Source organism: Onychostoma macrolepis, chromosome 23, assembly GCF_012432095.1.
Source record: "Onychostoma macrolepis isolate SWU-2019 chromosome 23, ASM1243209v1, whole genome shotgun sequence".
Taxonomy (NCBI): domain Eukaryota; kingdom Metazoa; phylum Chordata; class Actinopteri; order Cypriniformes; family Cyprinidae; genus Onychostoma; species Onychostoma macrolepis.
This window is the reverse complement of record NC_081177.1, coordinates 13,383,934-13,406,144: the sequence shown is the minus strand read 5'-3', so window position 1 is coordinate 13,406,144 and position 22,211 is coordinate 13,383,934. Positions and strand designations below refer to the sequence as shown.

At 35.9% G+C, this 22,211-nt stretch overlaps 2 protein-coding genes across 2 annotated transcripts; one reads left to right on the top strand and one right to left on the bottom strand.

Annotated features, from left to right (window-relative positions):
* Positions 1 to 505: 505 nt before the first annotated feature.
* Positions 506 to 3,341, bottom strand: dnajc22 (DnaJ (Hsp40) homolog, subfamily C, member 22). Its single transcript, XM_058764105.1, has 4 exons — positions 3,115 to 3,341; positions 2,064 to 2,630; positions 917 to 1,209; positions 506 to 783 (listed from the first exon to the last, which is right to left on the bottom strand). Exons 2-4 carry the CDS (start codon positions 2,602 to 2,604, stop codon positions 601 to 603), a joined length of 1,017 nt encoding a protein of 338 aa, XP_058620088.1. The 5' UTR covers positions 2,605 to 2,630; positions 3,115 to 3,341; the 3' UTR covers positions 506 to 600.
* Positions 3,342 to 4,774: 1,433 nt separating this feature from the next.
* On the top strand, positions 4,775 to 21,945 carry lmbr1l (limb development membrane protein 1-like). Its single transcript, XM_058763300.1, has 16 exons — positions 4,775 to 5,167; positions 12,370 to 12,454; positions 13,931 to 13,964; positions 14,439 to 14,578; positions 15,709 to 15,812; positions 15,917 to 16,040; positions 16,204 to 16,272; positions 16,432 to 16,496; positions 16,883 to 16,955; positions 17,133 to 17,216; positions 17,302 to 17,378; positions 17,466 to 17,543; positions 17,714 to 17,878; positions 17,994 to 18,060; positions 18,897 to 19,058; positions 19,898 to 21,945. Exons 1-16 carry the CDS (start codon positions 5,105 to 5,107, stop codon positions 19,981 to 19,983), a joined length of 1,476 nt encoding a protein of 491 aa, XP_058619283.1. The 5' UTR covers positions 4,775 to 5,104; the 3' UTR covers positions 19,984 to 21,945.
* Positions 21,946 to 22,211: the final 266 nt, after the last annotated feature.

The following is a 22,211-nucleotide window of genomic DNA, read 5'->3' as shown; positions in this document are numbered from 1 at the left end:
AGCAATGTATTTAATATGAATTAATATCGATTCTGGTATAAAATAAAATAAAAGATTTTAAAATCGTAACTAAAAAAATCGCGATAGTTAGAATCGATTTTTTGTCCGATCCCTAGTAAATATACATGTATTTACTATTTATTTACTCATATCCTTTTATATTCAGTCATATACATGAATTGTATTTAATTTATCTTAATGCATGAATGACAATAGCATTTAATATTTTATTTTTGATATTATTATTATATAAAGTTTGTTCATTTGTTTATTTATTTTTCTTGTTTTTTTTTTCTACAAATAATTGCAAACAATAATTGGCCAACCCCCTGCAGAACCCCTTGGGGTCGCCATCTCCCTGTGGAAGACCGCTGTGTTAGAGTATAAAAACAACTCTTAATGTTGCCACAAGATGGCAGAGAATCCTAAGTTGTCCTCCTCGTGGGAGAACTTCGAACAAAAATGAGAAACTCTTTTGTTTAAAAAGATTCACGTTTATTACATGAGATTCAATTTATCAAGGAAAAATCCTGTTGTTCTCGAGTATGTGAAAATGAACTCTGTGTCTTTTAAACGATATGTGACCTCTTCCTCAGAAGTTCATTGCCTTCTTTTTGTCTTATGTCTATTGAGAAGTATTTCATATGCCTCCTGGATCTGAATGAACATCTTTTGTGCCTCTGCTTGCTGCTTGGGGTTGTGATCTGGATGCCACAATTTAGCCAGTTCCCTATAGCTGCGAGTGACCTCCTCCAGAGAAGCTTCTTCTGACAATGATAGTATCTGATTGTAAGAAAATAATATGATGACAAATATATTATTTAGCTTCTGATTACATGTAAACACACTGCAAAGTGAAAATTATAAATATTATATACCCAGCTGACAACTCAAAACTATAGCCTACTGAGCTCACCTTCAGTGCCTCCATTTCTTTTTTACTGTACTCATTAAGAATTATTTCTAGCACCTTCCTCCAGCTTTCTTTGTAGAAACCCCCTCCTGTCAGGACACATAGTAGACGGTATGGCAACAGCAGAAAATACTCCAAAAGTCCTTTGAGCCATGGAATAAACCAGAAGAAATCAAGCAGGGCCGCTATACAGTCCGATATGTAGTATAATGTGGCAGTGGTGTTGTGGAAAGCACAGTATCCCAGCGGAGCAGAGAAAGCCAGCACACACAAACTCAGACGATACAGACGAGGCCCTTGGGAAGATTAACACAAGCTTGGTTAATTAAACAGTCTTGGACATGATGTAACCCAAACGTAAGACTTTACCTAGCTAACAAAAATATGTTCTAAGAATTCCAAATATGTTATGAAAACATTCAAACTCTTAGCTGTGTAGATTCCCAAACCAAGTATCAAAAATAAGTTCTTAGAAAGTTGTGTGCATTAGGTTCATTTTTTTAAATGTTTTAAAAAACTTTTTTTTTTCTTGGTTATGTGAATGTTAAACGAATAGTTCACACAAAAATGGAAATTTTGTCATCATTTACTCACCCTCATGTCATTCCCTCAAGATACGATTTTGAAGAACCAAACAGTAGTTGGTCCCCATTGACTTCCATAGAAAGAAATACTGTGGAAGTCAATGGGGAGCAGCATCAACTGTTTGATTACAGCATTCTTCAAAATATCTTCTTTTATGTTCAGCATAAGAAAGAAAATCATACAGGTTAAGAACGACATGAGGGTGAGTTAATAATGACAACATTTTTTGGAATTTTTTTTTGGGTGACATTCCATTTTATCATTTTCAAATATTGTGGGACTGTTACTCTTGAATGTTTTCTGGCCATTCTGAAACAAGTAGTACAATTTTAAAAATGTTAGACGAACATCTAAATAAAAATGTTTCTAAAAAAAAAAATCAATGATAATTTGCAAACAATTTGAGAACATTTTTAAAGACCAAATAACTCTGAATGAACGTTCTATTAGCATTACTGCAAGAACCCTTTCGAAAAACTTTGCCAGAGTGTTCAATTCTTAGAATATTTCCTGTTAACTAGGCTGTCGTGCGTTAAATGTCATATGTATAGTGCATGCGTCTCACCAAGTGGCTCTGGCCTCAGAGGTTTGAACGTATTGTGCTGCGCAGCAGTAACAGTGCCAGCAATGCTGATGGGCAGAGGAGAAAGATTGCTGCCGTAGAAGATGGATGACGTGATGATGCACGTAATGAGGGTCTTTTGAAGGTCAGAGGTCTGCTGGCCCACAGAGGACACCAGATGAATACCTGTAGCTACGCTCAGTGGCAGCACTAGGAAGTAGAAGAAGCTAAGAGAACTGAGGCTTATTAAAGCAACAGACCCGAAGTAAATACCAACACAAATCTGACCAGCAAACCGAATCAGGCCTACTGGTGGTGGTGGAGTGGCTTGTGGACGTCTAACGGGGGCTCTGGCTGCTGCATGGTTGGCTTCGCTCACGTACGATGGGATACGGAAGAACTCCCTTGCCCATCCAATGCCAAAACCGCCGAAGGTTAGTATCCAGAGAAGAGCATGGCTGTCTCTGCCCAGGTAAATGTGATGAAGGCCAAGTGGGCCACCCATTGCCCACAAGGCATATGTGATCATGATCTTTTTAGCCATGAGATCATTCTAGCTGCACACTGGAGCTTGAAAAATAAAAAATGCAATCATTTTCAAGTTTAGCCAACAACATGATTATGAAACTGCTTAATAATAAAGTTTATGGACAAGCATGTCGTGAAAATCTCATACAGTATTTAAAAGAATACTGGAATTCCCAAAAAGGATCATTTCATCTACTTCTCATATAAAACTATCATGCAAGACTTGGAATATAGCATGTAAGTCATTGACTACTTATGGTGCTTTTTTCTCTTTTTAGCTTGATAGCATTGGTTTGCATTTACTGTATAAACAAGAAAAGCACATTTTGGTAAGTATTTTCTCCTTTGGTGTTCCACGGATGAAATAAAGTCATACAGGTTTGGATTTGACATGAGGGTGAGTAAATAATGACAGAATTGCCATTTTTGGGTTTTATGCTTTTGATAATATCTCTTTTCGCTCTCTCATATCACCCATATCACTGGCTTTCAAGTTATAAAATCATATAGCTCACTGTTCTCTTACCTGCGGGAACTGAGAGATCAAGCTTCATTCATATACCAAATTGTTTTAGAAGGCTCCTATAACATGGTCAGCATTAAAAATATAAGACTGCATGCAATAGATCAGAGCATTATCCCTTTGAGGTTAACTTTAAAATTTAAATCATTCACTTTCAGAAAGTAATAACCTATGGACTTCCGTGTTTGCGTCATTATGGACTTTGGTTTGATGATGACACAGTTGTAAAGAGTAAACTTTGATTTAAAACCTGTGAACACTTTTCAGACATGGAACATTAGACATTTACAAAAATGTACTGGATGTCTTAAACATGTTTTTACACGGTAAACGTGCTGTATCCTCGGACAGCAACCTTTAACACATTTTTGTTAATCTACATTACTGTTTAAAAGTTTTTTTTTTTTTAATCATTGACTTCTATTTAGCAAGGATGCATTAAATTGATCAAATTGACAATAATGATGACACAAAAGATTTCTGTTTTTAAAAAAATGCTGTCAAATATTCCTGAAAAAAATGTATCATGGTTTTCACAAAAATATTAAGCACCAAACTTTAGCTTGAGCACGAAATTAGCTTTTTAGAATGATATTTAATAGATGAAGCATTTTTGCATTTGCTATATAATAATTATTTATTACAATATAGTTATTCTTAACACAGTTTATTATTTATTTTAAAGAAAAGAGCAGAGTATTGATAGCTCTAAAGTGCATAAATATTTAAAATACATACAAACAACATGAATGTAGTTGAGGATTTTTCCATTGTTGGGGTTAACACATTACAAGTAATGTGAGTTACATAATCAGATTACTTTTTTCAAGTAACTAGTAAAGTAACACATTACTTTTTAAATTTACAATAAAATATCTGAATTACTTTTTCAAATAAGTAACGCAAGTTACTTTGTTTTCCCATTTATTGACTGACAGCTCTCCCATCCCCATGGTTGAGAGAAATCAGGAGTAAGTGCAGAGGCATTGTGTGCGATGTGTAAACATGATGGTTCAGACTAAATGTGAACATGCATTTACTCATCTCACTTGGACAAAACAGATTCAGTATTCCTCAAAATGAATAAAAACAGTGAAATGCAAACCTGCAATAATTAAATGTAGTATATAACACATATCTTTTAAGTATTTAATCCCATTTTATTAACCAATATCTTTGCTGCTGACCTTCGATGATGCAATTCAACCATATTAATAAGCAAAAATGACATTTGTTTTTCTTGTTTTTTTTTTTTTTAATTGCTGAAGCGTGTTGAACTTTCTTCTCCTGCATTCTATGCTTCATGCAATCCAGAAGGGCTGAAGCTTATTAATTTCAATTAAATAACTAATAATTAATAATCAAATTTTTTATATTAAAAACAAAACAAGCAAGCCCAGCCCAGATGAGAAAAAGTAATGCAAAAGTAACTTAACAAATTATCTTCCATTAAAAGTAACTAAATAACGCAATTAGTTAACTTTTTGTAGGGAGTAACGCAATATTGTAATTTTTTTTTTCAGGGTAATGTTTTGTTTTGTTTTTTAATTTTATGATAAATATTTCATTAATATGACAAAGTATTTCAAATACTTTGATATTATAATTTATTTGGGTCTGCAAGCTTCATTAGTCTTAAATCCGCCCCTTCCTCCTCCCACAGTCCAGTCACTCCAGTAGATGGTGTTTGAGAGCATCTGAACGATTCATTTGAAGAGCATCTGTGAGCACGCTGACTCGAAGACTTTCATAGTGTTTTTTATTTCCTTATTAGCAGGTGAATAATCATTTGAGGAGCAATTATCCACCTCACTGAAGTAAAACAGGAGTAGTGAGTTGACCCAGTGACTTAAGCTACAGCAGACGCGATGCGTTTGGAAAGCGTTTGTTCGCTTTAACTTGGGACAAGTTTCCACGTAGGCTATTATCTTCTCGGAGACTCAAAGGTTTTACAACTTATAACAGAGAACACGCCAAGACATGGTTTCAAAGGATGGAAACGGAAGACGTGACGGTTAGAGAGCAATTATTCCACGACCGAGTCCGAGAAACGATTGTGAGTTTTCCTTTCTTTGCTTCTCTTGTTTACATAGTATTATGAAGTACCGCTTGCGGTGTTACAATCTGAATGCGCCCTTGTGTTTGTCCTAATCGGGTTTAATAACAATTGATTGATTAAATGATTGTGTGACTCTTGCACACGATGACTTTGTTTTTATAAAATCATGATTTCACTGTTTGTGTTGTTCATGCTTATTATGTACAATCGCCAAACAAATATGGACAGAGTATTGTATACACAAAAGAGACTCTGAGGCATCCATTTACTTTATATTGTACGTTAAGAACTATTAGGTGATGATGCACAGCTGCTCATTGTAAAATTCAATGGCAAAAGATGAGACCGCTCATCTTTTTGTGATTCAGAGCTCATTTTGGAGAACACATGAGCTTTTGGCATCCTCATGCGTGAAGATGTCTTTCAACACTTGAATTACGACTATAACTGAACTTCAGACCTCAAGAACCTTACAGCGAGACAATTGGAGTTAACCTTTACTCCTTCATAATGTATCTTACTCAGCATTTTAGAGCAATACATTTGGTGCTTATTTTTAAACCACTAATTTGGTAGATTATGCAAGTCACTACAAAAAATGACCTTCAAAAACTATAGATTAAATGACAATCTAATACATCGCTTCAGAAAATTAGTCCTAATCTGTGTAAAGCAGTCGTAGACATTGTTATCTTCCTCATTTGTTTTTCTACACCAGCAAAAGCTCTGTTTTCATACTCTCTTATTTATACATTCTTCTGTTCTGTTTTTGTCTGTGTGATGCAAAGCTGTAATCCTCCTAGAAAATGAGAAATGCCTCTCTTAGTGAAATGCACAGATGGGTTACACTAGATAAAGTAAATCAGACCCATTGTCCTGCCCCAGGCCATGGGCACCACAGACCTCATGCTGTCATGGTTATTGATCCCTGTCGCTGATGCTTATCTGGGGTTTATAATTTAAATCAGTGGTTTTCAACTGGTGGGCCGTGACCTAAAAACACATCACCGGACTGTGATCACAGACTACAGGGAAAAACAGTGTTAAATGTAAAATTGCAAATAATAAAATGCAAATAACCATGTATTTTTTTTTATTTTTGTAACAAGTGTAACAAATTGTCAAATCAGTTTTTAAAAAGGGTGGAGAAAATGCTTTACATATCTTTTGCTGACGTACAAAGATGCGCACAATTCATACAGTCAGACTGGCTCCGTCATTCAGTAATATGACTAATACTAATAACGAAATATTAGGCTTGGTGATTCTTTACTGCTGATTAATCACTTATGCTGTTATTTTTATATTTACCAAGTTGTCATTGTTCATATTCATACATTTTCCATGCAATTACTATTGCCATTTGATGCCCAGTCCTGGATTTTGAAGTAAAACCGTTTGAGAACCACTGATTTAAATAAATCTGTGTATTTTGATTCAGACTTTAAAGTGATATATACATACTACCATACAGAAAATGTTTGGGGTTGGTAAGATTTTTGAAAGTTTCTAATGCTCACCAATTTATTTGATTGAAAATACAGCAAATTAAACAGTCATATATGATTACAATTTAAAATAACTGTTTATATTTATATTTTAAAATAACTATAATGATTTGAAATGTAATTTATTCCTGTGGTGGCATTTATTTATTTATGTTTTATTTCAAGATATTTGCACTAATATCAAACCGTTGATAAAATTGTTACCACCCAAATGAAATCAATTTTGTTTAAATAAACCGCTGAATTAAACAGAACGTACACGGATGTTTTAATATGTCAGATAAAACCCTTTTCTGTAAATGAATCCTTGGGTAGAACTCAGAATTATTGAATTTCCACTTGTAAACCAAACACAAAATTTATGACAATGTCAGTTTTGTTCTTGTTTGATCTTCAGGAGGGAGTAGCAGGTTTGGCACGGTTCCCACTCTGTAGATGTGCAAGGAATGCAGTGTGTGTAATACACTTTATTAAGGTGCATATCTGAACATGTTACTTGGCCTTCAACAATAGAGGGTTTTGTACTCACGCCCACATATTTAATAGTGTTAACTAAGAAAGGATCTTCTTTATGATTGGACACATTATTATTTGTTCTTCATGAAAACCACCTTGAATGTTTTTTGCATTTAATATTCACCGAAGTTCTATTCTAATCCTTTCTAGTAATGGGTTTAGTACTTCTGATCAAATCACATTATTATTATTAGTAGTATTTTTGTCATACATCTGTCCTTTCACTAATCTATCCCAGGACACCTCAAGTGTTTTCTCATTGTCAATTCACGGTCACTCTATAGCTGACTGTTTTGCTAAATAGGCTGTTTCACTTGAGTAAATAACTTGGGCTTGGCTCCAAGTCTCATTGTGCAGAGTGAATTACCCAGAGCAGATAAATAAGCCTTAAGATTCAGAATGTTTGAGCTCAGCTGTTTAACCAGTTCTCCCAAATTGGTCTGCAAATGCATTATAGATGACCTGGTTGCCTGTTCATACTAAAATTACACTCGCATAGTTAGTCACAATAACATTAACTCTTATTGATGAAGAGGTTTGAAAACATGCCCACCATTGCCCAATTAGATTATATTGAAGATTTAGTTTCTTATCTTCGGTTTATTGACCTACAGAAACTGGTAAATATTGTCTCTGTCCACCCTTTTGGTTGTTTGAAAGAATTTAAAGGGGTACTGCGCAAACAGTGACATTTCTGTCGTCACAGTGTCTCGTTACACACCTGTATGACGTTTCTTTCTAATGTGGAATTTCAGTGAAACACAAAAGGAGATACTTTCAATGAGTCAGTTGAGTCCAGTGTTGTTTTGGACCCCTTTGACTTTTATTGTATAGACAAAAAACCCTGAGGCATGTTTCAAAATTTCTTTGACTGGAAATACAATAAGACCAGACATGTATTCTCATGTTATATCCAACTGTTTTGTGTTACGCAATCTTTTGTTTGTTTTCTCATGCTATATTGTAGCTTGGCTGTTTTAATTTGTTGGTCGAGTATATTCTGTTTTAGTCGAATGAAAACAAACTATTCAAATGCTGAGCAAACAAATGTGTGTGAACACCTTTCAGCGCTTCAGTGATAGTATCCCACAGATCTATTGTTTTCACTGCTGTTTGCACTTTGAAGACAAAATCCCAGTTTCCTGTCCCGTCCCTCCCCTCATCCCTCTTCCTCTCGCTGTCTTTCTTCCTCTCTTTTATTGGACACTTGGTGATTCAGAATTTTAGTTTTTTCTTCAGTTCACTCAATGCATCTCATATAACACACCCATAAGGTGTATTCAGTACACAATCATGTCTTTGGTTTCATTTCTCAGAAGTATTGTTTCCACATGCGTGTCTTTTATCTGAAGTCAGCATAAAGGTTTATTATAGAATTAGAGGTTATTGTCATGCGGACAGATCACACTGCAGCTCTCTCAAGATGAGAAGAGGCATGCATTGCCCTTCACGTTAAAATAGCGCCAAAAGAGATATTGAAGAATGGCAGTCTGATGCCAGCTTGTTACGGGAAATGTGTTTATCTGATTTTAGAGATTGTAGCTTTGTAGGTTTATTTTAAAGTAAAATGAGACCTTGACATGAATTCAGGGTAATTGTGAAACCAAGTCTATCATATGTCTTCAGCCATTTTTCACAACTCTTTTGCACAGGCGTCATTAATTCATCAAATGTTACTTTTTTACTGTTTTACTCTTTCATCGACTTCTGTATTTGTTCTCTTCTGGTCAAATGTTGAGATGTTGCAGCACTACAATTGTTTATGGCTGTTATGATTTAGGAATTTAATTATTTTTAATAATTTAATGTTTTTTTATTTATTTTTTTACATTTTTAGGGTACTTTGACAACACCATCCTGCGGTGTCAATAGTAGGGGAGAGTGGGTATGGTTGCAACACTTTTTGTTTCCTTCAGTTTCTCAGAGACAGGTGTTTTTTTTTTTTTTTTTTTGTGAAAAGCCAAAATTTTTATATTAAACCCACATCTGTCAGATACCCACCCACATTGCTGTTACGTGCATACATATGATAATATATGTACAATTTAAACTTGAGCAGACAAAGTGAAAAGTTGCAACATTCATTAAAATGTAATAATAAAAAAACATTATATAACATCATATTGCAATTTCTTTATTTTATTTGTGAACATACAAAATGTATATTGGTTAAATTTGTTAAATTGGCCATAAAAATACAAAGACTAGTAAAAGAACAAGTAAAAACCACGTTTTGGTTAATTATTAGGCCTACAAAAAATTTCAACAAAATATTTTTAATGAAAATCTAGACTGAAAATTTACTGAACTACTTCTGAACTGAACTGTGTGTGTGTGTGTGTGTGTGTGTGTGTGTGTGTCTGTCTGTGTCTGTGTGTGTAAGAGTGTATGTGTGTGTGTGTGACAGAGAGAAGTTTAGAGAGAAAGAAATTAGTCCACATCAGACTTGCAGTTGTGGCAAGTATAATTGGCTCCCCCCATCAGTGCAGGCCTGGTGAGCCCATACCTTGCATTGCCAGCACTGTACCCAAACCGTGGCATACTGTAAACAAAGAAAAATTACAGACTACACTGTGGCCTAGTTTGAGAGTATGTACTTGGAAAAAAGGAGGGATACCTGGGTATCGAAAGGGTTATTTATTAATCCATGAAATTATAATTGTATTATGTTACTATGACAAGCATTTACATCAATGTTGTGATAAGGGACAGTTGCAACAGCATGTTGCAACTGTCCCCACTCTGTCAGCCATGATGAAACTTGCTAAACTAGCTAGATACAATAGCTTTAACACTTGATAGCTATGCCTATTAGAAGCTAAAAAAATAGTATGAGAGATATTCTGAACATTACAAAATACTTTTTTACCTCAAAATTAGCTTTTCCCTGAAGGAATGGTCACACATGGCTGATTTCTTTCAGATCGGGGGAGGGGCTAACTGAGCATGTGCAGTATGAGTGTCATCCCTCTAGCTCATTCCTGATTGGAGGAATAAGTCATGTTGCAACTGTCCCCTGTTGCAACAGTCTCCTCTCTCCCCTACTTTATAGTAGTAGTAATAAATATTATATTACAAACTAATACATTATTATTACTTGTTAGGGCTGGGTAAAAAATATCTATATCTCGATATTAATCGATTCTCATTTTTACGGAGCGATATCGATTCTTAAATCCCAAGAATCGATTAGTCTAGTCTGTTTTCAGTTAATGGAAGGAACGTTGAAGGGCACTTCCCATCCAATATATCGCAATAAGCATTGTGCGTTGGTACTTTTAATATGAAACAAATTCTCAGATTTCAAATTATGTCCATTTTATTGCAGTATTCAAACAATAAATGCCGTTTTGTCGCTGTTTAATGTGGAGTGACAGATCGCTGTAACGCACGTGAACCGATCATCTCCACATTAATACCAGTTTCAGGCCGAAATAAATGACTAAACATCCGAGGGTAAATTAAAAGAAAGAGTACAACTTTACAATCCGTATCTTGTCTCGTGTAATCGCTCAATCAGTGTTTCAGCCGCATATAGACGTCAATATAACGGCTTGTAAACAATGTCACGTAACATCACATTTACCTCAGGATTAGGTAATCACCTTCGGTGATCATAAACGCATTAGTCAGATAAAATAAAAATAAAGAAAAATAAACTGTAGAGAGGGGCATTTTGCTAAATATATGCATTATATAACATTCATTTACTGTTCTTCAATTAATTTGTTTGAATAAATCCAAGTTTACTGCCACCATTGTTTATATTTAATAAAACTTATTAAAGTAGAAATATTATGTAGGCTAATTGTAACTTTATTTAAAAAAACAAGTGTAATTTTAATAAATGTCAATTTTAACCTTCAATATTATAGTAGGTAGTACCAACTGATTCATGTATATTGTACAGCATTAGTTGAGAGATTTATTTTTTTTTTTCCTTGAAAATTTGGCATGTACTGTACCTGATATATATCCAAAATAATCGATATTGAATCGAGTCAAAATGGTAATCGAATCGAATCAATTACTTATTATAGTACATGCAATTATAAAAATGTATTCTTGTTTAGCAATATTAACATTTTAAATATGACCAACTGTTGAGTTATTGTGATAAATCTCTAAACATACTCTCTTAATGTCTAATTTGCCTGTAAATCTTTACTGTGTCCAATCTATTATCTAATCCCAGTTGTAACTGGTTTAACTCTTCATTTGCATTTGAGCTGTAATCTTCATCCTCCATCTGGTGCTGTTACCTTCATTCTCAAGTCTGTATTGTGGGTGTTCATTCATTTGGAATTCAGATTTCTAAGAAAAGGGACAGCTGGCATTAAAAAAAATAACACTGTACTTACTGATTCACACTTGCTGATTCACTTTCTATTGCCACACAAATGACTGTTTTTTTATATTCTGGGACACTGTGCATGTTCTTCCATTTCTTTTATCAAGAATATATAATGTATTTCTATAATATCTTTGACCGGTCACATCCCAACCCTTCACCAATCTGTGTGTTATCATTAAGAACCAAATGTCCTTGATTAGGAGCTCTTATGTCACAGAGCTGTAAAGGCAATCTGGACTCCGCACAGCAGTGTGTATCAGTGATAATGGGGCCGTGTTGGAGTGTGTTTCATGACCTCTGCTCTGTAACAGGGTCTCTGTCTAACGTGTCCTTGATAACCTAAATTGGCATCACATCTAAGCAGCGTGTTTGCACAGCACGTTTAGTCGTTGCCTGTTAACGATTGTGTTGCTCATATTAGCTGCATGACTCATACTGCAGATGTCTGTGAAAATGTATGTCATCTGTTGTTCTGCAAAGTTCCAAGAAAGATTGAGGTTATTCCTTCATGGAACATGAAATGAAAAGTTTTGAAGAATGTTCACACTGCTCTCTTACATGTAATGAAATTGGCTGGAGACCAAGTGTAGGGATCTTAATGTTACTAGAAGGACTTACATGCACTGTATTTGGTGTCTTTTGAAGTCATACAGAGAGGAAGAAATCCTACAATATTTATATACAAGAAATTTATATTGTTTGGCATATTAAAATCTGCTTTTTCATTCTCTTTGAATGACAAGATGCAGTGTATTACTTCATGTTGTCTGTAAATGTAATGTTTTCAAATTGCACTGATGTTCTTTTATCTTCTCTTTTAGATTTGTGTGCTGCTTTTCATTTGCCTGTACATCTTGTCGCACTTCATTCTCACTCACTTCAAGAAGAATGCTGAGTTTGTCACTGGTAAGTTTAACGTGACCCCCGGACCGTCTGCAGTTGTTTGACTTCATGCAGTCCAGTCCTTCAAAGCACACCTGTGATTTGCTTCAGCTGCTCTCCATTTGTTGATCAGCACAACCTAACACGGGCATGATCCTGCACTTTCCAAAAATGCTTTGTTTGGTACCTAGTCATGCTCAGATAGTGAAGTATTCAGTGTTATTGGCTGAATATCTGAAGTCATCTTCAGAATAAAAGAGTCAAAGCTTCTGATTGCTGTTGACAGCAGTTATGCAACATCGAGGGAGGGCAGCAGTGGGGATGAGGAATGTTCCCGTGAGATAAACATAGGCCCCCTGCCCAAGCGCCATGCCTGAGGTTTCATAAGAGAACACCACCTCATGTTTTGGTGTACACCCCGTAATTGAACGCTCCGCTCTTTCCCGGTTCTGCTGTACCTACTTGCAGTGGAAAATCTGAGGGATGTTTTTTCGAGTGTCTGACTTGTGCAAAACACATCAGGCTTGTTTAGACTGTTGAAGGATTGTTAGGAACTATCCACACAGGACACATTCTTGTCCAAAACTGTTAAGTAAAGCAGAACAGAATGCAGGGGTCTGACCTTTTCTCTCTTTTTGCCTTTTATAATTATATAGGTCAGTGGAGAGCTGATAGGAAAGCTCTGGGACATCAGTTCAGACCTGAACCTGGGGTCCCCATGAGCACAGCTGCTCCTGTGTCATTACAACATTCAAATACGTCCATCTAGCACATGCTTGCATTATCACAAATTAAAAAATAGTGCAGAGGGATGTAAGAACATCCTGTGAGACACACTTAAAGAACATTGTGTACTGAACTGCAAGCCAAGCCATTGCCATTACTATACATATTCAAATTTAGGAACACAAACAGAATCACTTTACAAGATGTTTTTGTCGTTTTGACACATCTAAATCTCAAAGTCCATTTTATAGTCTAAATGTGCACCGATCGTGGAGGGCTGAAGCTGTTTCTTCAGTTGCATATTGGCTGTTTTGAAGAATATGTGCAGAAAACCTGTTTTGCATTAGGTTTGGAGCACTCCCAGGAAATGTCACACATATCTACCCTGCAGCCCTGTCACACTGGGCAAGTTTTGCTCTTCTCACTTGTGAATGTTTGAGGTTTATTTTTCATTCTTTCTGCCTCATGTTCTCAATCCATCCCAGTTAATAATTCCTCTTGAAATGCATATTGTTTTCCTGCACAAGCAATAATGTAAAATCTAACAGCAAAGGCTTCCCAAGATCTCTTACAAATAATTTTTTTCAAATAAGGGTTTAAAAGTGTTGCGTTTATTTCATGGAATAGCTTCATGATAAATCTGGGTCATTGTGGGAGCTTGTTGTTTTGTTCGATGTAGTTTCAAGGCTGAACTGTGAGTCTAAACATTAGTATGATTGCGGTGGGATAAATTTGTGGTGACAAGCTCATTTCATTTTCCTTTTTTGTCCACAGATGACATTGAGGATGCCACTGTCAACAAAATTGCGTAAGTTGTTATTATTTTTTTCTTAATGTATGCCACATTAATATTGGATTTTGGTCTGTAATAGCCAAATATCTATTTAGGCAAGCAAGCTCAAATTCAGTCTGGCTCCATTCGAGTGTTTAACATCCCACTTTTCGCCATCCAATAAATTCCAAATGCATGAAATCAGCTCCCACCCTACTTAAGTGGTTGATTCTTGTTTCACTCAGAAATGTGTCACATTATGGCAGTAAAATTTTACATTTCACAGCAATTCACATAGATTTTAAGGAAACTAGGCTGCTAAGGGCACCCTACTGGTTGCTATTTTGCTTTTTATTAGTTTGCTGTGAATGGTTGTAAGGGGACAGTTTGCCCTTTGGTCTCCAGCGTGGCGTTTAACAACTACCTCCCTTCACAGCTGGCACTATGTCAAAGTAAATGGCTGCAAAACACGTCCTCACCCTTCTTTGGCTGTTTTTTCTCACCCTGAAGGCTGTGGCTGTGTACATTCACACTCTCAGTGGCCGTATGTGCAGTGCTGCTCCTGCCCATCTCCATCCTGTCCAATGAAGTTCTGCTCACATTCCCACACAGCTACTACATGCAGTGGCTCAATGGCTCACTCATCCGTGGTAAATACACACGCACACATGAATAACTAATAAATTTGCTTCAATTGCACATGTGGATTATGTGACTATAACACTGGTTTTCGAAGAGAATCAACACAGTTGCCGTTCTAATTCACTTACAACTTCTTAAGTATTATTTTGTTGCCTAATCTGAACCGAAATGTTATTGTTTTTATTCCCACAAGGTCTTAGTGTTGTGTTATCACGTGTTGGGCATGGCGGCAAGTCTGCCAAGAGTATAATATGTTCTGGCTGTAATTCTAGGCCACTATTTAGTTTAAAATCCAGATTGTTTTTTGCACTTTTATATTAAGTTTGTAGGCATATGGTGAAATGCATTTTCTAGTGTTTTGCAGTGCACGTGTAACACCAGATCTCATAAGCTGCAAGGATTGTATGTGATCACAATAGAATTAGCCAGGAAATCTCAATCCAACTGAGAAATAATGAGAACAAAAAGCTTAATGGCACTTTAGATGAAGAGCTAGTTGAAGTTAGTATGGCACATGGCTGCCCCCTAGTGGTTAGTAAGTTTTATGTATTTTTTGTATTTCCCCAATTTACCTCATAGCTCTTTTGAACACACAATATAATCCATACTTAAACATCCTTGATGTACTACTGTTCCAGAGTTTTTTTTTTTTTTTTGGTTGCTTTTTTTAAAGACTTTTATGCTGGGAAAATTTGATCAAAAATAAAACTAATATTCATCTGATAGCAGAGCTGAAATTCAGCAGTCATTGCTCCAGTGTCACATGGTCCTTCAGAAATCGAATATGCTGATTCAGTGTTTAAGAAACACTTCTTGTGTTATTACCGATGTTGAAAATAGTTGTGCTGATTAATATTTTTGTGGAAACTGATACATTTCACAAACTTTCACAAAACAGCATTCCTTTGAAATAGAAATCTTTACCTTTGAAATCTTCACTGTCCATTTTGATCAATTTAATTGATCCTTGCTGAATAAAAGTATAAAAAATCTTTCTGATCCCAACTTTTGAACAGTAGTGTAACCACAAATGTAGATTTGTGTATTATGCAGGTTGTGGGTTTTTGCTTTTTAATATGGTAGGAGTACAAAATCATTTTTCATTAACTTACTCATTCTCTCTCTGTCTCTTTTTCAGGCTTGTGGAACCTAGTCTTCTTATTCTCAAACCTTTCGTTGGTTTTCCTTATGCCCTTTGCTTATTTCTTTACTGAATCAGAAGGATTTGCTGGGTCCAAAAAGGTAAAAAAAAAAAAAGTAATTAGTGTAACAGTAAACGCAAATACAGAACATTTGAACTCAGTTCTGTGTCTGATGTCCATTTGATATTTTTTCTCCTCTGAAAGGGTATTATGGCGCGAGTCTATGAGACTGCTGTAATGCTGCTGCTGCTCAGTCTGCTGGTGCTGGGCATTGTTTGGGTGGCATCAGCCCTCATCCATCACAACACTGCCCGTGAGAATCTTTATGGTGAGGCTGTGAAGCATTAGAGTAGCACTTGTTCAGTCTCTTTGATTGTGTTCAATTAAATAAAGTGCCAGCTCGACTCCCAAATTTCCTCTTAATTGAATAAATGCAAGATAAACAAATAGTTTTAGTAATAGTCTGCTTTTTTTTCTCTTGTGCTTTTCAGACCTGTGGGAATATTACCTGCCCCATCTTTATTCTGGAATCTCACTCTTTGGAGTTTTGCTGCTTTTGTGTAAGTGTGTTTGAGTGTATATATTATCTATTTTTTTTGTTTGTTTGTTTTAAATCATTTACTGTTAATATTTAGTTTGGTATTTTATTGCATTTGACTTTCTGTAACTATAGATTTGTTGCATCATGTTAATTTAGATTTTTTTTTTTTTTGTAACAGTGTGCACACCCTTTGGGCTTTCACGTATGTTTAGCGTCACTGGGAACTTATTGGTCAAACCTCGGGTAGGTGGACAAGATACCGCTTAAAAATTCTTTCGATTGTGATTCCACAGGGGTCAGTATGTTTTAAAAAAATTAATGAAAGAAGTCACTTATGCTCACAAAGTCTGCATTTATTTGGTCAAAGATGCAGTAAAAATAACTTTTCTATTTTAATGTTTTAAAATGTAGTTTATTCTTGTGACAGTGACCATAGTATATATATTTTTCAGGATGAATAGAAAGTATATATATTTTTCTTTCAATAGAAAGTTAAAAAGAACAGAAAGGACAGATTCTATTGAAATGTTTTTTTTTTGTTGACATTATACATGTTTTCATTGTAAATATTTAAGGAGGAATTCTAAGTATGAAGTTTTGTTGTTGTCTTTTTTTTTTTTTTTTTAAAGTTGTTGGAGAACCTAGAAGAGACAATGAACTGCACAGCATTTGAGGAGGCCTCTCTGTCCAGGAAGTTGAAAAGTGAGTGTCAGGATGTGAGAAAGACATACTTGCTGCTAAGGAAGTGACCCCACCAAATGTTTCTCTCATTTTCTTTTTAATGTCCAAAGAAGCTTTACTGGCATGTTGAACAAGGTTTTACATTTTCAAAACATTTTTCCTAAACTCTTATACACTCTTTTCTATCAAATGTTTCAGGTAACACCTCCTGTTGGATCAGTGCAAATATAGAAGCCATCAATAATGAACTTTTGAGTGTGCAGTCCAAACGCATTGCTTTAGGTACAAACATGCCTCTCAGAGTGTTCAAAACATCATTTAGCTATCATGAATTGCTCTTGCGTCATCCTCGTTTCTTCCATTATAGAGCTGCGGAAAAGAGCATCTCCATGGCAACGCAACCTGGGATACCCAGTGGCCATGCTGCTGCTTTTGGCTTTAACTGTAAGAGTAAACCTTGTGGAATACAGAATACTTATACTGACTACAATTATACCCTTGTGTTAAAACCAAATTGATGGTCTTTCTCAGGCGGTGTCTGTGCTGATGGTGTGTTTCCATGTGCTCGAACTGCTCTTCGATGAGTCTGCCATGCCTAGAGGAATGGAGGTGAGATGCATGAGAATGGCGAATTAATATTTGACATTAGATGGACCTATAAATGTAATTTTAATTTACTCACCCTCATGTGCTACTAAAGCATTATAATACTAGTCCATAGAGTATTGCAGTAATAATTTATTATCATAATCTCACAATGGTTGTTTTTTCTGTTGCAGGACCCTCACTTGGGCCTTGCCTCATTCTCCATGTTCGGTTCTCTGGGAGCTGCAGTGCAGGTGGTCATCATCTTGTATCTTATGGTCTCCTCTGTCGTTGGATTCTACTGCTCTCCACTTTTCACCGGTTTGCTGCCACGTGCACAGGACACAACCCTCACACAGGTACAGAGATCCCTCATAGTCATGAAACAGCTGTGGGAATGGTGCTGGATTTCACACATTCAGATGCTAAGGCTCTTTATAATCAAATTAAATCATTGTTTGTGTCTCTCCACAGATTATAGGGAACTGTGTTTCTCTTTTAATACTCAGTTCAGCCTTGCCTGTTTTCTCCCGCACATTGGGTAAGTATTTTTTAAATTGATTGGCCATTATTTAATAGGTTTTTAATATGTAAAATGGTATTTAATAGTGCCATAATTTTAAAGTCTGTTGCAGGCCAAGATACAATTTGCAATTTTTTTTTTTCTGCACTGATTTCAGGGAAAAATCAGCTAAATCATTTAACTGTTTTATTTAAACATTTAGAAAAAAAAGGTACTTCAGAATGGGATCAAATTCCTGCCAAAAGTATTGCAGTCACGGATATAAAAAAAATAACAAGCATGAAATCAAAATGTAAAAACTCAAGTATAAATGTATTGCAGAAAATGTAAAAATGAAAGCAAAGTTTTCAGAATAGCAAACAATGGTCAAGGACACGTTTTTAAAAAGTAAGCATTAATCAAAACTCTAAACACATTTAAAATCATATTTTACAAAACTGAAATACTCATGCAAAATTATCCGACCTGCACACAAAATCATGTTTTCCTTGGTTATATTTCTCAGTGTTTTTTGTGCTCTGACATTTTCTGCTCATATTTTTATTTATTTACATGTGTTATTTTTCAATGTTAATTTTGTGCAATATATTTTTACTTCTGTTTTTAAATTTTGGTTTCACGATTATTATTTTTATCCGTGACTGCAATACTTTTGGCAGGAATTTGATCCCATACCTTCAGGGCCACTTCTTTATGAATCACCAGTTCAGTTTTGTAATGCTCTTTTGTCTATCCACAAGAGGTCACTAAGCATCAATATTTCAGCAATATGTTTCCGTTGTGCATTACAATTAGGAAAATATTTAACTTTATAAACTCTTTATATTCCTCTTTTTCCATGTAATTACATGAAGGAATCACAAGGTTTGATCTGCTTGGAGACTTTGGACGGTATAACTGGCTTGGCAATTTCCACATTGTTTTCCTGTACAACATGCTTTTTGCTGGCCTCACATCCGCCTGCCTCATCAACACAGTCACATGGGCCTTGCAAAGAGAACTCATCCGTGCCTTTGGTTAGTTGCTGTTTATTTATTTATTAGATAAGGATGATCCATAAATAGCATTTTTCATTAATTTATATATGTATACGTGTATGTAAATGTATGTATTTAAATATAAATATATTTCTTAAAAAATAACACTTTTTATACAATACAGTGCGTAATATTTAAAACCTGTGGATATACTTTTAAAGCCCTTTATTTTTGCCATTACACCACACATGCTGTCTATACCCTTTTAACTTGTATTGAACCCAGAACATTCCTTTCGTAATGGTTAATTCTAATGTTTATCTCAAGGAAAACGTGTGAGGGGAAAGATTTGTGCATGTACGCATTGTATCTTGAAAGGACAAGGGGTGTGCTATGCTGCCATTTGCCAGTGTTTGTAGTTAGTCTTTGGGTGAGGTGTTCCCCGCACAGGCCATGTTTCTCTATGGGTAGGTCTCTTTCCTCAGATAGAAAAAGCACAATTCTCTCAGGAAAGTGAGAGGGGACAGAAGGGGAGAAGGGTTCCTTGGGGACTTCAGGGCGTCAAACTCCTTCTGGAAGACATACGCCCATCGCCCTCCGCCCAATACAAACAAAACTGTTGAATGTGAGCGAGCGAGCGCGCACACACACACACACACACACACACACACACACACACACACACTCTCGCGCATAGACCATCTTCAGATAGCATCTCTTTTTCTTTACTCCCCCAACTGGCTTTTGTTCTTTGATTGATTGGTTTGCTTTCAACCCAAACATCGCATGCCAAAATGACCTTTTCTGGTTGTTAGATCATGTTGTTTACTCTTATTTTTTTTTTTTTTTATAAATTTTTTTTTTTTTCCTTTCTCCAGGTCTCCACAGACTGCCTCTGACTGTGTCTCGATCAACCATCCCTCTCAAACTACTCCTAGCCAATGGGCTCTCAAAGATTCATTGAAGAGCGATACGCTTTTTGATATATCATTGGCTACTGAAGCCTTTTACCTTCTGGAGAAGGTTCTGGATCCCAGTCTGTGGCTTTCTCCTATTGGACCGGAGATATTTTGTGTCCATTTTAGGTGAACAATAGTCACCAAAGATGTTTACAAAGGTTGCCTTAACAATATACGTTGACCGATGGGACATTCTAAGTGGGATTCTGCAATTGCAGTTTTATGCATTGTTTACTTCAGTAATATTTAGGCTTATTACGGCATTTAATAAAGGGATGTCAGATCACTGGACGCCTTGAACAAATTCCATATGAAAAATGAACAATGGCTACAGAGGACTTTGACATGCATCCAGACAGGAGAGCTATTTCAGAGGATGACATCACAGCCATGACCACGTTTCCTTTTCCTGGTGGTGGAATGAGTGTTGAGTTCTGTCCTGGTGGGCCCTCACGCTTTCTCCTTATATATCACTATTTTTAGTGTCATCCAGTGAATTCAGTTCTGTGGGTCCTCATTGCATTGGCATTGGAAGTCCAGTCTGACGGGATTTGTCTGCTTCTAAATAAAGTGAAGAACCTTGAGAAAAGGGATGAAAGGATAACAAGTGACAGTGATCTTGGAGATGATGTTCATTGTGAGAAAACAAATGGGTTCTAATTTGTAAAATACATTTTTTGTAGAGTTCAGGTTTTAAAATGTCTGTTTAAAAAAGATGGCCGACAGTGATTTCAAGCTTAAGGCCAAGACAGCTGTGAATGTTTGGGGATTTTGTTCCCTTTTTTGTTATATTTAATATGTGAATCTTTAATGTGCAATATTGTATTATGAAACGTCGATACAATCTAACTTGACTTCCTTCCAGAAACTTGTGCTGATGACCAAAAGAAGGTGTTTGGCCCAATTAAGAACACCTAGATTGGCAATAAGGTCAATGTTTGGTTAGTTCTTATGTTTTGGGTTGAACTGTGTAGAGGGACAATCAATGCACATGAACATTTCTTGTTTCACGGACACTAAGTTGCTGTGATTTCATAAATGTGGACTTTTTGATTTGATAATCACTCGTTTTATATGGTGCAGTATTATGGTGTACACATTTGCTGATCAAACTGTTGTTTATTCTTTTGTATGATTGTTATTTATGAATGTTGTTCTGTATCAGCATAATTTTTAAACAAATGTCCTTCAAGCAGTGGCCAGTAGAGGACAGTGTGCCACAAATCCATCATTACAGCATCTCTATCCTTTAGGTTCTTCCTCAGCCATATTTTAATAACATGAAACTTGCATAAAACACAAATTTTCTTTTTCTTTGAGTATCATTTACTGTAATGTAGCTATTCGAATGTGAATCATTGCTTAAAGGGATAGTTTGCCAAAAAATGAAAATTGTCATTTACTCGCCTTCATGTTGTTCCAAACCTGTATGACTTTGTTTCTTTTGTGGAACACAAAGTTTTTTTTTTTTAACGTTTTTGTGAACGTTTGGGAACATTTTGAAGAATGTTGAAGACATTGTAAAACAACATTGGACCCCACCGACAACAAAATATTATCTTGTGTTCATATAGGCTTGTAACACAGTGAGTATAGGTTATAATGATATGACAATTTTCATTTTTGGATGAACTATCCATTTAAGTGTTTTTTCTATTCTCACAAAATGCTTTTTTACAGCTCAGAAAAACTGGATATATGATGACAGACTTGTCTCTCCTGAATTACTGGATCATATATGGAGTTCTGTTTTACTTCATTATTCGAGAATTCTTTCAGGGAACAAAGAAAATACAGTGAGCATTGCTCATTTTTAAAAAGAAATTGCTGACATTTTAATTGTTTTAGTTAGAAATATCCAGCTGCAAGTCAAGGTTAGCACCTGTGACTCACCATTTCTTTTCATTCCCTTTCGAAATGCATAGAAAAGAACAATAAATGTTTACACCCGTTTTTCCAAGCAATGTGTCACTTGTGAGTCATTTTAAACCCATTTTTGGTTCTGGATCTGCTAAAGACCTTTCCGTAGAGGTCAGCATACATTTCTTGCCATCTGAGCACCTGACCACTGCTTTAATGGCGCCGTGGTGGTTATGTTTAGCTCTGGTGTTAGTGTGCTTGTCTGTCCATACATCTTCCCCCAGCTGTCCCTCCGCCCGGCTTTAATCAGGGTCTTTATTTTGCCCTGGGTCTGTCAGCAGGCCCGTAGAGACGCCGCTGCTGACCCATCTTG

What these genes read in the sequence shown, in the direction of transcription:
- dnajc22 (XM_058764105.1), bottom strand. Translation starts at nt 2,604, where the DNA reads ATGGCTAAAAAGATCATGATCACATATGCCTTGTGGGCAATGGGTGGC. An exon ending in TCTGAGGCCAGAGCCACTTG is followed by an intron (nt 1,210 to 2,063) that starts GTGAGACGCATG and finishes AATCTTCCCAAG; the next exon opens with GGCCTCGTCTGTATCGTCTG. An exon ending in AAGAAATGGAGGCACTGAAG is followed by an intron (nt 784 to 916) that starts GTGAGCTCAGTA and finishes TCTTACAATCAG; the next exon opens with ATACTATCATTGTCAGAAGA.
- lmbr1l (XM_058763300.1), top strand. Translation starts at nt 5,105, where the DNA reads ATGGAAACGGAAGACGTGACGGTTAGAGAGCAATTATTCCACGACCGA. An exon ending in ACCGAGTCCGAGAAACGATT is followed by an intron (nt 5,168 to 12,369) that starts GTGAGTTTTCCT and finishes CTTCTCTTTTAG; the next exon opens with ATTTGTGTGCTGCTTTTCAT. An exon ending in TGCCCGTGAGAATCTTTATG is followed by an intron (nt 16,041 to 16,203) that starts GTGAGGCTGTGA and finishes TGTGCTTTTCAG; the next exon opens with ACCTGTGGGAATATTACCTG.